This window comes from Eublepharis macularius, chromosome 8, assembly GCF_028583425.1.
Source record: "Eublepharis macularius isolate TG4126 chromosome 8, MPM_Emac_v1.0, whole genome shotgun sequence".
Classification (NCBI taxonomy): Eukaryota; Metazoa; Chordata; class Lepidosauria; order Squamata; family Eublepharidae; genus Eublepharis; species Eublepharis macularius.
The window spans coordinates 138,749,516-138,763,768 of record NC_072797.1 but is presented as its reverse complement, the minus strand read 5'-3'; the positions used below and the strand labels follow the sequence as shown (position 1 = coordinate 138,763,768).

The 14,253-nt window shown below is 44.0% G+C and overlaps 1 protein-coding gene across 1 annotated transcript in view; it reads left to right on the top strand.

Moving 5' to 3' along the window:
• The window catches only part of FRMPD1 (FERM and PDZ domain containing 1), a 51,556-nt gene that overhangs the window by 22,806 nt on the left and 14,497 nt on the right, over positions 1 to 14,253 (top strand). The window contains exons 10-11 of the mRNA XM_054986131.1: positions 4,800 to 4,926; positions 6,189 to 6,284. Coding sequence (XP_054842106.1) covers positions 4,800 to 4,926; positions 6,189 to 6,284 — 223 coding nt within the window. The remainder of the gene's footprint in view (positions 1 to 4,799; positions 4,927 to 6,188; positions 6,285 to 14,253) is intronic.

Below are 14,253 nucleotides of genomic sequence, written 5' to 3'. Positions count from 1 at the left end.
AGACAGGAAGCAGCTCAAATAACTCAAAAGTGGCCACCTTGGGATCTGGTACCAAAGGAACAGCTTGCATTCAGTTCCCCTTAGAATTACCTCGCAAACTGTGCCGTTCCCCATATAGAGATAAGCGTTTCAAGACACAGGTTCTGCACAAACACCACACTTGGTTTTTAAAAGTTTCCCTCTGTGAGCAGAAGATGGGTGGCGGGGAGAGGGGATTGCTCCCAAGTATTCCCCATCCTGCCAGTAGCTGTAGTGAGTCCCATCCCGTCAAAGCTTTGAAAATGCAAATCAGCATCCTGCCTGAAAACAGCAAAATGGCCAGCTCACCCCTTGGCCGAGATCTGACACCCTGAAGGTGACAAAGACATGGAATGCAGAAGGCAGGGCTTTTTTTCAGCTGCAACAAGGTGGAACAGAGTTCCACAACCTCTTGAAAATGATCACATGGCTGGTGGCCCTGCCCCCTGATCTCCAGAAAGAGGGGAGTTGAGATTGCCCTCCGCACCGCATGGGGCAATCTCAACTCCCCTCTGTCTGGAGATCGGGGCAGGGCCACCAGCCATGTGACCATTTTCTCTGAGGGCAACCCACTGAGTTCCACCACTGCTTTTTCCAGAAAAAAAGCCCTGGCAGAAGGCTAGATGGCAACCCAAGATTTGACTCTCAGAGGGGATAGGCAGAGAGAAGAAAGAGGAAGGGAGAAGGGTCCATTTTGTCTGATTCCATCTGGAGGAAGGAGCTCTCACATCCTGACGGCCGCCATTGCCATGCGGAGCAAACGGTGGGCTGGCTGCCTGGACAAAGCTACCAAGGATATGGGAAGCTTTTAGAATGTTGTCACTTATAAAGCTTTAAAAACCTAGCCTGCCTTAGAATAAAACCAGCTAGGGCATATATAGAGTTGTGGGACAGAGGATTGTGTGTTTGCACTTTCTGTTTGTATTCCTTGCCCATCCCACTGTTGTGCAGCGTATGTGTATGGACTTTTACTTTATAATAAACTGTTCAATTTTTAAATGCTGGCACTTGCTCTCCGTACTGCTTAGGCACTCACCATTTGAATGAGCTATTCAAAGTGTGTGCCAAGGGGAAGGAAGGAAGTTGGTCAGTAGATTGCTGATTCCCCAAGAGTGTGCAAGTGTGGTAATCCGTCACTATGGCAACCAGTCACTGGGTAGCAGTAGATGCAGGCAGAGCATTTCAATGGCAGTGCAGAAGGGAATGTGGCGTTCTGGCCCTCTTTGCAGATAATTCTGAAATCAACCAGCTGGTGGCAGTGTACTGAATAAGAAATGTGAGAGAAAACCCCTCTTAGGTAGGTAGGTACATACTCGGGGCTTTTTTTCTGGGAAAAGAGGTGGTGGAACTCAGTGGGTTGCCCTTGGAGAAAATGGTCACATGGCTGGTGGCCCCGCCCCCTGATCTCCAGACAGAGGGGAGTTGAGATTGACCTCCATGCTGCTGGAGCGGCGCGGAGGGCAATCTCAACTCCCCTCTGTCTGGAGATCAGGGGGCGGGGCCACCGGCCATGTGACCATTTTCAAGAGGTTCCGGAACTCCGTTCCCCCGCGTTCCCCCTGAAAAAAAGCCCTGTACGTGCTTACCTGTCCTCTGAGGGTTGGGTGAGCCAGGAGAGTGGCATATTGCTGGGAGGAGGCTGGGGACAGTCGCTAGCAGGACGGCTGCTAGGAGGACAATCTCCATCTCCTGTTAATGATAGAGGTGTTTCCGCCGTGCTGCACGTAGGCTCCTTCAAGAGGAGACCTGAATTCCCTTCTCAGTTTTACTTCCAGCCGCAGTTCTTCTCAGCTGTCTGGATTAAATGTCAGTTTGTTCACCCGCATTCAGGTCTTTCACTGACTACAGCTACTGATTGACAATTTCCATGACTTCCGTAAAATTAGATGAAAAAAAAATGATGGTCTCTTCCATCAGCTTCATTTTAGATGTTAGATAGCATGGATGTCAAAAGGAAACCCTGTGGTACCTCATAAACTAATTCTTGAAGCAACACTTTCTGGAACCTTCCTCCACAGGAAGTGTATTTAGTGCCCCACCAAATTCTGATTCCATGGCACAGACAATAAAGACCACATGAAAATTGTTCCCTTGGGGGAGCGATTCTGATACAGTGCCCACAGTCACCATGGTGCCTGCTAATATGTTTCCCTTGTCCTTCTTCCCCAAGCAAAGAACCTGCTCTGGTTTTCTTCTGCTTCATTAGAGCAGGAGGTGCTTCAGAAGAACCCAGAGGATGTCACCTTTGTATCTGTAGGGAGCAAGTCTCCGGAAACAGCTGCTTCCCATCCTAAAAGCATGCTTGGCCGGGCACCTCCCAACACTTTGTGATTGGTGCCAGCCCCTCTGACAGCCATTTTGTGATGGTGCCCACTTTGTGTTCTCAGAATTCTAAAAGTGCTGTTGTGCAAGTTTCTGCAAGCAGGGCACAGTCTTCTGAAAGGTGCAAAGATATCTGGATTCACCATCTAATGTCGTGAGATACTGTGAACATGCCATCAGTGTGAGTCTACCAGCAGAGGAATCGAACGGAAAAAGAAAGTGACATAGGAAACAAGGACATTTCTTTACTGAGTTTGAATTATTGGTGAATCCGGATATCTTTGCACCTTATTGTAAGATTGTTGTCTGTAATCTGTATGATTCTGTTTAAATTACTGTATTGCAAGAAATAGGAAAAGTTGAGCACATTGCACTTTGAAATATACTGAGAAATTATATATTGGCATTTTGTTTCCTGTGGGTTTTCCCCCCCTCCCCTCTTTTTTGTCAGTGCTTGTAACAGGAACGGCCATTCTTGTTTGGCTGATACGTTGGTAAAGCATTTTTCTTTTTCCAAAACAAGGAATGCATAATTCTGCTGTTGCTATCACACAAAAGATGTTAATGCCCCGTCTTCTTCATAAGCCTCTCATATATACTCAGCAACATCTCCAGACTCAATGACATCCCAAAATACATCTATCCTCCTTAATTTTGTAATCCAAAATTTAACAGTGATTGAAAATCAAAACATGCCTCTGTTATGTGATAAAATAGTAGAGTCCAGTAGCACCTTTAAGACTAACCAACTTTATTGTAGCATAAACTTTCAAGAACCACAGCTCTCTTCATCAGATGCAACTTTATTGTAGCATAAGCTTTCAAGAACCACAGCTCTCTTCGTCTGATGATGCATCAGACGAAGAGAGCTGTGGTTCTCGAAAGCTTATGCTACAATAAAGTTGCATCTGACGAAGAGAGCTGTGGTTCTTGAAAGCTTATGCTACAATAAAGTTGCATCTGACAAAGAGAGCTGTGGTTCTCGAAAGCTTATGCTACAATAAAGTTGCATCTGACAAAGAGAGCTGTGGTTCTCGAAAGCTTATGCTACAATAAAGTTGGTTAGTCTTAAAGGTGCTACTGGACTCTTTACTATTTTGCCACTACAGACTCACACGGCTAACTCCTCTGGATCTGTTACGTGATAAATATTCAAGGTGACAGTGTAGATATCAAATGCCAGCTTGCTGAGGCCCAAACTAGATGTTACTTCTGGCATCCGTCCTGGCTGTGATGCTTGTCCAGTTAAACATGATGTTGGAGAACTGAAGTTGCCAAACATTTGGCTCAGGCCTGTGGCATGGAGGGAGGAGGGGCTTTGGCCTTCCTTCCCATGCCATTTCCCCACTGCAGGGCTCCACATATCAGACACATCATCTAGTTTGCACCTAAGAGGCTTAATAAGGGCAGCTGGCCAGGCAGAGGGGCATCACTAAAACTTCTCGTGGGCTCTGTGCCTCCAGTCAGTCACAGCAAAGCATATTCAGCCACTGAATCCTGTTAGCTGAGATAGGCGAAGGAGAAGGAAAAGAAAGGAGCAGGATATAGTTATAGTCAGGGCTTTTTTCTGGGAAAAGAGGTTGTGGAACTCAGTGGGTTGCCCTCCGAAAAAATCATCACATGGCTGGTGGCCCCGCCCCCTGATCTCCAGACAGAGGGGAGTTCAGATTGCCCTTCGTGCCACTCGGCGCGGAGGGCAATCTAAACTCCCCTCTGTCTGGAGATCAGGGGGCGGGGCCACCAGCCATGTGACCATTTTCAAGAGGTTCCAGAACTCCATTCCACTGCGTTCCTGCTGAAAAAAAGCCCTGGTTATAGTACAACAGCTGTTCTGAGTAAAAAGTATCTCTGTCTGAGTAGAAAGAACTTGGAATTTCAGCAGTCATGTACTGGAAGGCCCACAGACATTTTAAAACTCACCCTGGGTTTTTGACAGTCACTCTCTGCCGTGGACACTCCAAAGGAAATTCCTGTTCTTCTTTACTTTAAAGCTGACATTTCATAGGTTGTCCCAATTAGTTGCAGCCAGGGCTTTTTTTCAGCTGGAACGTGGTGGAACAGAGTTCCGGAACCTCTTGAAAATGGTCACATGGCTGGTGGCCCCGCCCCCTGATCTCCAGACAGAAGGGAGTTGAGATTGCCCTCCGTGCCTCTGAGCGGGCAAACTAGAGGGCAATCTAGACTCCCCTCTGTCTGGAGATCAGGGGGCGGGGCCACCAGCCATGTGACCATTTTCTCCAAGAGCACCCCACTGAGTTTCACCACCTCTTTTCCCAGAAAAAAAGCCCTGGTTACAGCACTGGTGGGGAAAATGAAAAAACGTATTGGGGATTAGGGAGCTGGAGGATGGGGAGAAATACCACTGTCAAGTGCTACAAAAATGTGTTCTTAACGGCTGTTTTAATTGCAATAATTTAATCTCAGCTCTGCCCTCCCCCACACATGGATTTTTGTTACAGGAAGGATTGGGGAATAGAAAATTTTATCTCGCCAACATTACTCCGAAACATGAGAGGCAAAGACATCAAAAAGGCCGTTAGCTTTCACATGAAGAGGAACCAACTTTTGCTGGATCCAAGGCAAAAGGTAATGCTGCTTTCACGCATCTGTTGGAAGACTGTCATGATGCAGTTCTGGCATTCTGCTTACAAAGAAGAGGGCCTTGGTTCATGGCCACACGGCTCCCCGCTGCTCGTAACAACCCAGAAGATCGCGCAAAAAACGCGGAAGATCACGTTTTCTCGCGCGAGATTTGCGCAACGTCACATGATGTCGCGCGAGAAAACGCTATCTTCTGTGGTTTTTGCGCGATCTTCTGGGTTGTTACGAGCAGCGGGGAGCCACGTGGAAACGGCCCATGTGTGGGCTTCTGTTGCGTGTCTAAAGCAAAGGCCCCACAATCACATGAAAGCTATGAATACCAGTAAGCAACTGACAGGGAAACCAGTTCTAAGCTGGTCTTTGCGAGCATCAAAGCTCTGTGCTGCTTGTAGTCTTCAGGACTGCCAATGATATTACTGTACAGGGTCATAACAGCTTCCGTTCTCTAGGTTACTTACTGCAGTGCTTCCAGAGACAATGTCACGAAGTTGTTAAAAACAGCACATGCAGGGCACGGCTGTGATTGGCTGTGGGATAAGCCTCTGTGTTTATACGACGACCTTGGTTTTTAAGAGCAGAGAGAGAATTAGTCACCATCTTTTTGTGTATGTTTCTGATTTGGGGAGTTTCTGCCCAGTATTGTGGCCGGTAGTGCACACAACATTCCCATCTGATTTCCCCAAAACTAAAAGTGCTTCCCAGGAATAACCCCATGTTCAAGGCTACCACATGACATGTGCCGTAGTTGTCCCGGGAGCAGCCCAGGAGGGGTGTGGAGCAGCCACTCCTACACACCACTGTTCTCTACCACAGTGAATTCAGAGCCAAGCTACAAGTGACGAATTACACTTGCCTGGTAAGTGAACAGACTCACGTATATTCCTTGATCAAGTGGAGAGCAAGTGAATGGCAAGTGAACAGGGAGGAATACACGTGGCCTAGGTCTTAAATGGAAACAAGCAACATGAATCTCAGAGCCAAGCTACAAGTGATGAATGACACTTGCCTGGCAAGTGAACAGACTCACGTGTATTCCTCCCTGTTCACTTGCGCTCCACTTGATCACTACGTGATCAAGTGGAGCGCAAGTGAACAGGGAGGAATACACGTGAGTCTGTTCACTCGCCAGGCAAGTGTCATTCATCACTTGTAGCTTGGCTCATAGTCTCGTTGGAAGCACTCGGGTCGCTTGATTCGGACTTCTACAGGAACTGGTCGTGTTAACTACTACTTCTCAAAAATTGCAGCACCTCCTCTCAGCAACACAGGTGCGCCTGTGTTACCTGCAGATTCTTGGAGACCTGAAACTCTACGGAGGGAAAATCTTTAACGTTACTCTCATGGTAAGGTATTTATTTTAATAACGAATGCAATGAAACGGCAAACTCTTAAGCGTACCTTTGCTTGACTCGCTGTGAGGATACTTCTTGACAAAACTCTCAATCTTCCATTGCATTTAATGGTGTGGATCTGGCCACTGCCCTTCCAGCCTAAGGATCCTTCCTCTAATGGAAGAGCCAGTTAAGTTGGAGTAAGGCTTTTTACCCTAAGGCTGGATCCACACCCACGTTTTAACACAATTCTGTTCCGGGAGCATACAAGTCAGGACCCAGCAGTGGTTTGTGAGTGTGACAAGAAACAGTATGGCTTGTATATATTTGGGGGTGCTGGGTCAATGAAGATCAATCCGGCTGAAGGAATATTGGCTTAAGGGAACATATTGGCCATTTTCACACTGCTTACCGGCCACGGAACATCACGCCGAGCTCCCGGAACGACAGCGTCTCCCTGGTACATTTTCGCGCAAGAACAGCAGAAAATGTGCCAGGAAGATGCTGTCGTTCTGGGAGCTCGGCGCGATGTTCCGTGGCCTGTAAGCAGTGGGAAAACGGCCATTATTTAAACGAACACTTCCTTTGTATAAAAGAACCTTGCTTTCTACCTCTGCATACTGATATACCTGTGAAGATGCTGTTAAGGCCTATTTGTGAAGCGTTTGCACTTGTTTCAGAAGACAAGTCAAGAAAGTAGTCGTTACTTGGGGACAGCTGATCAGGAATGAAAGAGTGGCCTTGCATATGCCAAAATGAAAATCTCACACTTTGCCTGCAGGGTTGGCCGCCCGAGTTGCAATGCTGGTAACCGTGTCATGATTCATGATGTGGCCCTTGGAACCCGCCACTAGTCTGAGGAAGGTGGCTCTGTCAGGAGTGTACCAGCAATAGACTCCCCCTACTTCCTGTGAGGAAGGTGGCTCTGTCAGGAGTGTACCAGCAATAGACTCCCCCTACTTCCTGTGAGGAAGGTGGCTCTGTCAGGAGTGTACCAGCTATAGACTCCCCCTACTTCCTGTGAGGAAGGTGGCTCTGTCAGGAGTGTACCAGCAATAGACTCCCCCTACTTCCTGTGAGGAAGGTGGCTCTGTCAGGAGTGTACCAGCAATAGACTCCCCCTACTTCCTGTGAGGAAGGTGGCTCTGTCAGGAGTGTACCAGCTATAGACTCCCCCTACTTCCTGTGAGGAAGGTGGCTCTGTCAGGAGTGTACCAGCAATAGACTCCCCCTACTTCCTGTGAGGAAGGTGGCTCTGTCAGGAGTGTACCAGCTATAGACTCCCCCTACTTCCTGTGAGGAAGGTGGCTCTGTCAGGAGTGTACCAGCAATAGACTCCCCCCACTTCCTGTGAGGAAGGTGGCTCTGTCAGGAGTGTACCAGCTATAGACTCCCCCTACTTCCTGTGAGGAAGGTGGCTCTGTCAGGAGTGTACCAGCAATAGACTCCCCCTACTTCCTGTGAGGAAGGTGGCTCTGTCAGGAGTGTACCAGCTATAGACTCCCCCTACTTCCTGTGAGGAAGGTGGCTCTGTCAGGAGTGTACCAGCAATAGACTCCCCCTACTTCCTGTGAGGAAGGTGGCTCTGTCAGGAGTGTACCAGCTATAGACTCCCCCCACTTCCTGTGAGGAAGGTGGCTCTGTCAGGAGTGTACCAGCAATAGACTCCCCCCACTTCCTGTGAGGAAGGTGGCTCTGTCAGGAGTGTACCAGCTATAGACTCCCCCCACTTCCTGTGAGGAAGGTGGCTCTGTCAGGAGTGTACCAGCAATAGACTCCCCCTACTTCCTGTGAGGAAGGTGGCTCTGTCAGGAGTGTACCAGCTATAGACTCCCCCTACTTCCTGTGAGGAAGGTGGCTCTGTCAGGAGTGTACCAGCAATAGACTCCCCCTACTTCCTGTGAGGAAGGTGGCTCTGTCAGGAGTGTACCAGCTATAGACTCCCCCTACTTCCTGTGAGGAAGGTGGCTCTGTCAGGAGTGTACCAGCAATAGACTCCCCCTACTTCCTGTGCAGTGTTATGGTGAGATGAAAGGAATGGTTGAGCTGCACAGTGGAGAGGGGGGGGGCGACAGGAAGTGGGGAGTCCAGTGGGCCTCAGAGATAACATACGAAAATGAAGCCGTTTCCACTATGGTCATCCAAATGGAAGCGATGGACTTGCTTAAAAAAAGGAGCGCTGGAAGTCTCAAGAAACTGAATGCTATGCACAATGCTGTGCTTTTGGTGCACTTACGCAAAAATTGCATCACACACCTAATCTTGCCAGTGGGTAGTTGGATTCCATTTGTGTTTTTTTTTTTTTTTAGAAAATTTTTTTATTGGGTTAGAACATTATTATTTTTACATTACATTCAATTTTCCCCTAATTTTTCGTTTCTAACCCCCTCCCTTTCCCCCCCTTTTGTTGACTTCCAACAGCTTTCCCACCCTCTGTCCCTTTTCCCTTACTTCTATTAAATTCCTCTGTCTAAAACAAATATACATTCTCCATTATATTAAGCAGTACATCTTTAACTCCTTTACTTATTATACACCCAAACTGTACGTCTTTAGATAAACAATTTATCCCATTTTCCAGTTTTGAATATTTCTATATATCATAAACCTATATATCATAAACCATAAAAATTTCCCACATTTAAATCAAACAATTTGATTTGTTCTCTATATGTTACTCATTTCATCTTTTTATGGTAATTCTATATAACTCATCACATAATCAATCAATTTAACTCTTCTATGCATTCAGTTTGGTGCATATAAATCTTATCAAAGAAAGAAAATATTGTTAATTACTCAATCCTCATGTTTAAACCTTATCATTAATTATTCTCTATCAATATTCTATCAATTAACCTTTACATATCTATATATATCTCAATCAATTAATCTAACTGCTTATAAATTCACATTTCTCTTCCTCCCCCGGTAAAGTCACCCCTCTCTTTTATACTTTTATTATACTTCAGTAGTTCTCAAACTGCCACAGTTTTCCTCCCACCTCCCATTTCTTCTCCAGATATTGTTTCAGCTTCTCCCAGTCTGTGTTAAACTGCCCTGAGTCCAGATCTCTCAGTTTTCTTGTCATCTTGTCCATTTCAGCCATGTACAGCAATTTGTAGATCCAATCTTCAATAGTTGGCACTTCTTGTACTTTCCATTTCTGCGCATACAAAAGTCTAGCTGCTGCAGTCATATAAAATATCAACGTCCTATGATGGGCTGGAATTCCCTCCATTCCCAAGTTTAGCAGCAGGAGTTCTGGGTTCTTATTTATTTGAAACTGTAAAATTTCACTCATTTCTCTTATTATTTCCCCCCAGAACTGCCTAGCTACCTCACACGACCACCACATGTGATAGAGGGAGCCCTCATGCTTCCTACATTTCCAGCATTTATTAGAAGTGTGCAAGTTCCCTAGCGCAATCTTCTTTGGTGTCATGTACCAACGATAAATCATTTTGTAGATGTTCTCTTTAATATTAGTACATGTCGTTATCTTCATTGTAGTTTTCCACAAGTATTCCCATGCCTCCATTGTTATTTCTTTATTGAAATTTATAGCCCATTTCACCATCTGTGTTTTAACTATCTCATCCTCAGTATACCATTTCAACAGTACTTGGTATACCTTGGATATTCTTTTCTTGTCTTCTTTAAAAAGGGTCTGCTCTAGTTCCGAGTTCTCTGTTCGTATGCCCCCTTTTGCAGAGTCCGAGTTGTATAAGTCTCTAATCTGTCTATACTGGAACCAATCATAGTTAGGTGATAGTTCCTCTTGCGTCTTTATTCTAAGTTTAGATACTTCAATTTTAGTTATATCTTTGTATGTTAAACATTGTTGTTCATTATCGACAGCTCTCGGGTCTATCACCTCATACGGAACCACCCACAAGGGAGTTCCTTCTTGTAGGTAAGTTCTATACTTCTTCCAGATTGTATATAAACTTCTCCTTACAAAATGATGCAGGAACATCGAGTTGACCTTTACTTTGTCATGCCATAGGTATGCGTGCCATCCAAAAATTTTTTTATATCCCTCTAGGGCTAATAGTTTCTTATTCTTTAGTGTCATCCACTCTTTTAACCAAACTAGGCAGATTGCATCATGATAAAGTCTCAGGTTGGGCAGTTGCATTCCGCCTCTTTCCTTTGCATCTTGTAAAACTTTCACTTTCACTCGAGGCTTCTTGCCTGCCCAAACAAAATCTGATATTTTCCTCTGCCATTTTTCAAATTGTTTAGAGTCTCTGATGATTGGTATTGTCTGTAGCAAAAACATTACTCTTGGTAGCACATTCATCTTAACTGCTGCAATCCTGCCCAACCATGACAAGTTCAATCTATTCCATTTGATCAAGTCTCTCTCTATCTGAGTCCATAATTTTTCATAATTATTCTTGAACAAATCTATATTTTTTGCAGTCAGCTCAACTCCCAAGTATTTCACCTTACTAGTTACTTCACAATCCGTTGTTTCCATTAACAATTGTTGTTTCTGCTTAGTCATGTTTTTGCATAATATCTTTGACTTCTTTTTGTTAATGAAAAAACCTGCCAAGTCTCCAAACTCCTTGATCTTGTCTATCACTTTTGGCATGTTCTCCAATGGATCTTCTACAATTAACATTATGTCATCTGCAAATGCTCTGACCTTATATGAATAGTCCTTTATTTTTATTCCTCGTATTTCCTCATCTTGTCGTATTTGTATCATCAGAATCTCCAATACTAAAATGAACAACAATGGAGATAACGGGCAACCTTGTCTTGTTCCTTTACTAATCGTCAATTTCTTGGTCAGTTCATCATTCACTACAATTGCTGCAGTCTGGTCTCTGTAAATTTCTTTAATTGCTCTGATGAATCTTTCTCCCAGTTGTAGCTTTTCCATAGTGGCAAACATAAAGTCCCAGTTTAAATTGTCAAACGCTTTTTCAGCGTCTACAAAGAAGAAACCAACCTCTTTATCACAACGCTTGTCATAGTATTCAATAGCATTGATCACTGTCCTTAAATTGTCTCTTATTTGTCTGTCTGGCAAAAAACCTGCTTGTTCCTCCTCTATGACTTCCGAGAGCCACCCCTTCAGTCTCTCCGCCAATATCTTCGCAAAAATTTTATAATCGTTGTTAAGTAATGATATAGGTCTGTAATTTTTCACGTTAGTCAGATCTTGGCCCTCTTTTGGGATCAATGATATATTCGCTTCACTCCAAGTGTCTGGAATCCTTTGATCCCTAAAAACTCCATTCATCACCTCTTTTAGGAATGGTGCCAGTTCATTGGCCATTGTCTTATAAAATTTAGCCGTAAGTCCATCTGGCCCTGGCGCCTTTCCTAGATTTGCGGATTGTATTGCCTTACTTATTTCCTCATCAGTTACTTCACTGTTCAACTTATTTCTCCAAGCTTCCGAGATTTCTGGAAGTTTGGTTTTCTCCAAATATGATGCTATTGATTCTTTGTTTACTTCTTTTTTATTATACAGCTTAGCATAGAATTTATAAAAGGCTCTACTAATGGTAGTCTGCTCCAGGTACGTTTTATTTTCTTCACAGATTTTATTTATTATTTTCTTTTCCCTTTTCTTCTTCAATTGCCATGCCAAATATTTCCCAGGTTTATTAGCGCCCTCAAACGCTTTTTGGTTCAGTCTTTTAAGGTTCCACTCCAATTCTTTATTACTCATTGCTGTTAGCTGTTCTTGAAGAATTTTGATTTCCTGGTATATTTTCTTTTTTCCTGGTCTCTTTTTTAACTGTGCTTCTTTGGCTTTTATTTTCTCCTCAATCTCTTGTCTTTTCTCCTCTTTCTTTTTCCTTGCTCTGCCATTTAAATCCATTAGTATGCCCCTTACAACCGCCTTGTACGCGTCCCAAACTTTGCTGGTTGGTACTTCTTTATTCACGTTGTATTGTATGAAAAACTTTGTCTCTCTTCTCAATATTTCCATATTCTCACTTTCCTGTAACAAGTCCTCATTTATTCTCCAGGCTTTCCTTTTTCTCCTTTTTCCAAATTTCCACATAATTGGGTTGTGATCTGAGCCTACCATCGGCATTATTTCTACCTCCTTAGTCCATAACGCTAAGTCTTTTGAGGCCCAGATCATATCAATTCTTGATAATGTAAGATGCCTTGCAGAATAAAAAGTAAACTGTCTGGTTTTAGGATATTCTCTCCTCCATACGTCTTCGAGAGTCTCTTGTTGAATCAACTCAAAAAAAAGCTTTGGCAATAGTCCTCTTTTCTTTTGTGCTGTTGTAGTCTTTTTGTCTAGTTCCAAATCTGTCACTCCATTGAAGTCTCCAGCAAGAATTATCTGGTCATATACAAGATCGTCTAAATGCTTCCTTAAATCCTCAAAGAAGCTTTCCTTTGCACCGTTAGGTGCATAAAGTCCGACTACCAACACTCTCTTTAAATTCCAATTGCATTCCACTGCTACAAATCTAGCTTCCACATCTCTCATAACAAATTTTGGCTGCAGCTCCTCTTTTATGTACAACACCACTCCTCTTTTTTTCTTGTTGGAGGCCGCTACAAATTCTTTGCCCAATTTTCCAGATTTTAAGTATTTTACATCCTGTTTTCTGATATGGGTCTCCTGCAAACAAACAATATCACATTTTTGTTTTAGTAGCCAATGAAAAATATTTTTCCTCTTATTCGGTGAGTTTAGTCCATTTACATTCCAAGATAATACTTTACACTCCATATTCATGGTTTTGTTGGTAAGTCTTTTTCATTGTCCTTAATAAATCTCTCCATCTCCCGCTCAGATCTGATGCGTTTTTTTGCCCCTCCAAACTCAAAGGACACTCCTTCCGGTAACTCCCATCTGTACCTGATATTCATGTCCTTCAAAGTCTGAATTAGCACTTTATATTTTTTCCTGTCCAATAACACTGATCTGGGCAGTTCCTTCATTATGATAATCGTCTTGCCATCAATCTCCAATGGATCTTGAAATTGTTTTGTCACAATCCTCTCTTTCATGTTTCTAGTTGTAAACTGCACAATCACATCCCTTGGTAATTTCCTCTGGGTTGCAATTCTCGAGTTCACACGGTACGCCACATCTAGGATAGCCACAATTTCCTCCTCCTCCTTCCCCAGGTATTCAGCCAACACCTCAGTCATCTGTTCTTGCGCTGACTTCCCTTCCACTTCTGGCAGACCACGAAAACGAAGCTGCTTCTCCATGTGTTTAGTTTCTGCAACTGACATCCTCCCCTTCACCAGCCTCATCTCTGTTTGTTGCGTGTCTATTAAATTCTCCATCGCGTCTTCTACTGTTTTGACTCTCTGCTGCGTTCCTTGTAATTCACTACTAATCGTTTCCACGCCTTTTTTCACTTCTGACAGCTCCAACTTTACTGTCTGTGTAACTTCTTTAACCTCCTTAATAAGCTCCAATTTCGTGTCCTTAAGTTCTTTCATCATGTCTACAAGTTTTTTGTCCAGATTTTCTATTGCCGATTGCCACTCTTTTTTCGACATCGTGGGGCTTGCTTTAGCTCGCTCCCACGAATCTGCTCTCTTCCTTAGCTCCGTGGCGTATAATTAAACGTTTTCCTTTTTTTCAAATGTCCCAATCTTTGCCAAAATTAAATTTTTAAGTATCCAAAATGTCGGGCGTCTTTTCTCTATGGTTTCTCTATGTTGTTGGATTCCATTTGTGTTATGGATGCCATACCAGGGCACTCTCATGCCAGCTTCTGCCTCCTTAATAAACGGGTTTGAAGAAGCACCCGTCTGGCACAGAGAACAAGGCGGCTTTGCCTTCCTAGCCAGCGACTGGATGATGCAGCGAAGTTGCCAGAGTTCACCGAGGGTGAGCTCTTAGATGCCATTTCCTGCTTTCCTTCCTGCTTTCTGGCACATCACCCTTTCAGTAAAATAAAATCCCTAAAGGCGCGTTTACATTAGCACGGTTCTCCACCTCCTCCTTCAAAACCTTGACAGCAGTTGC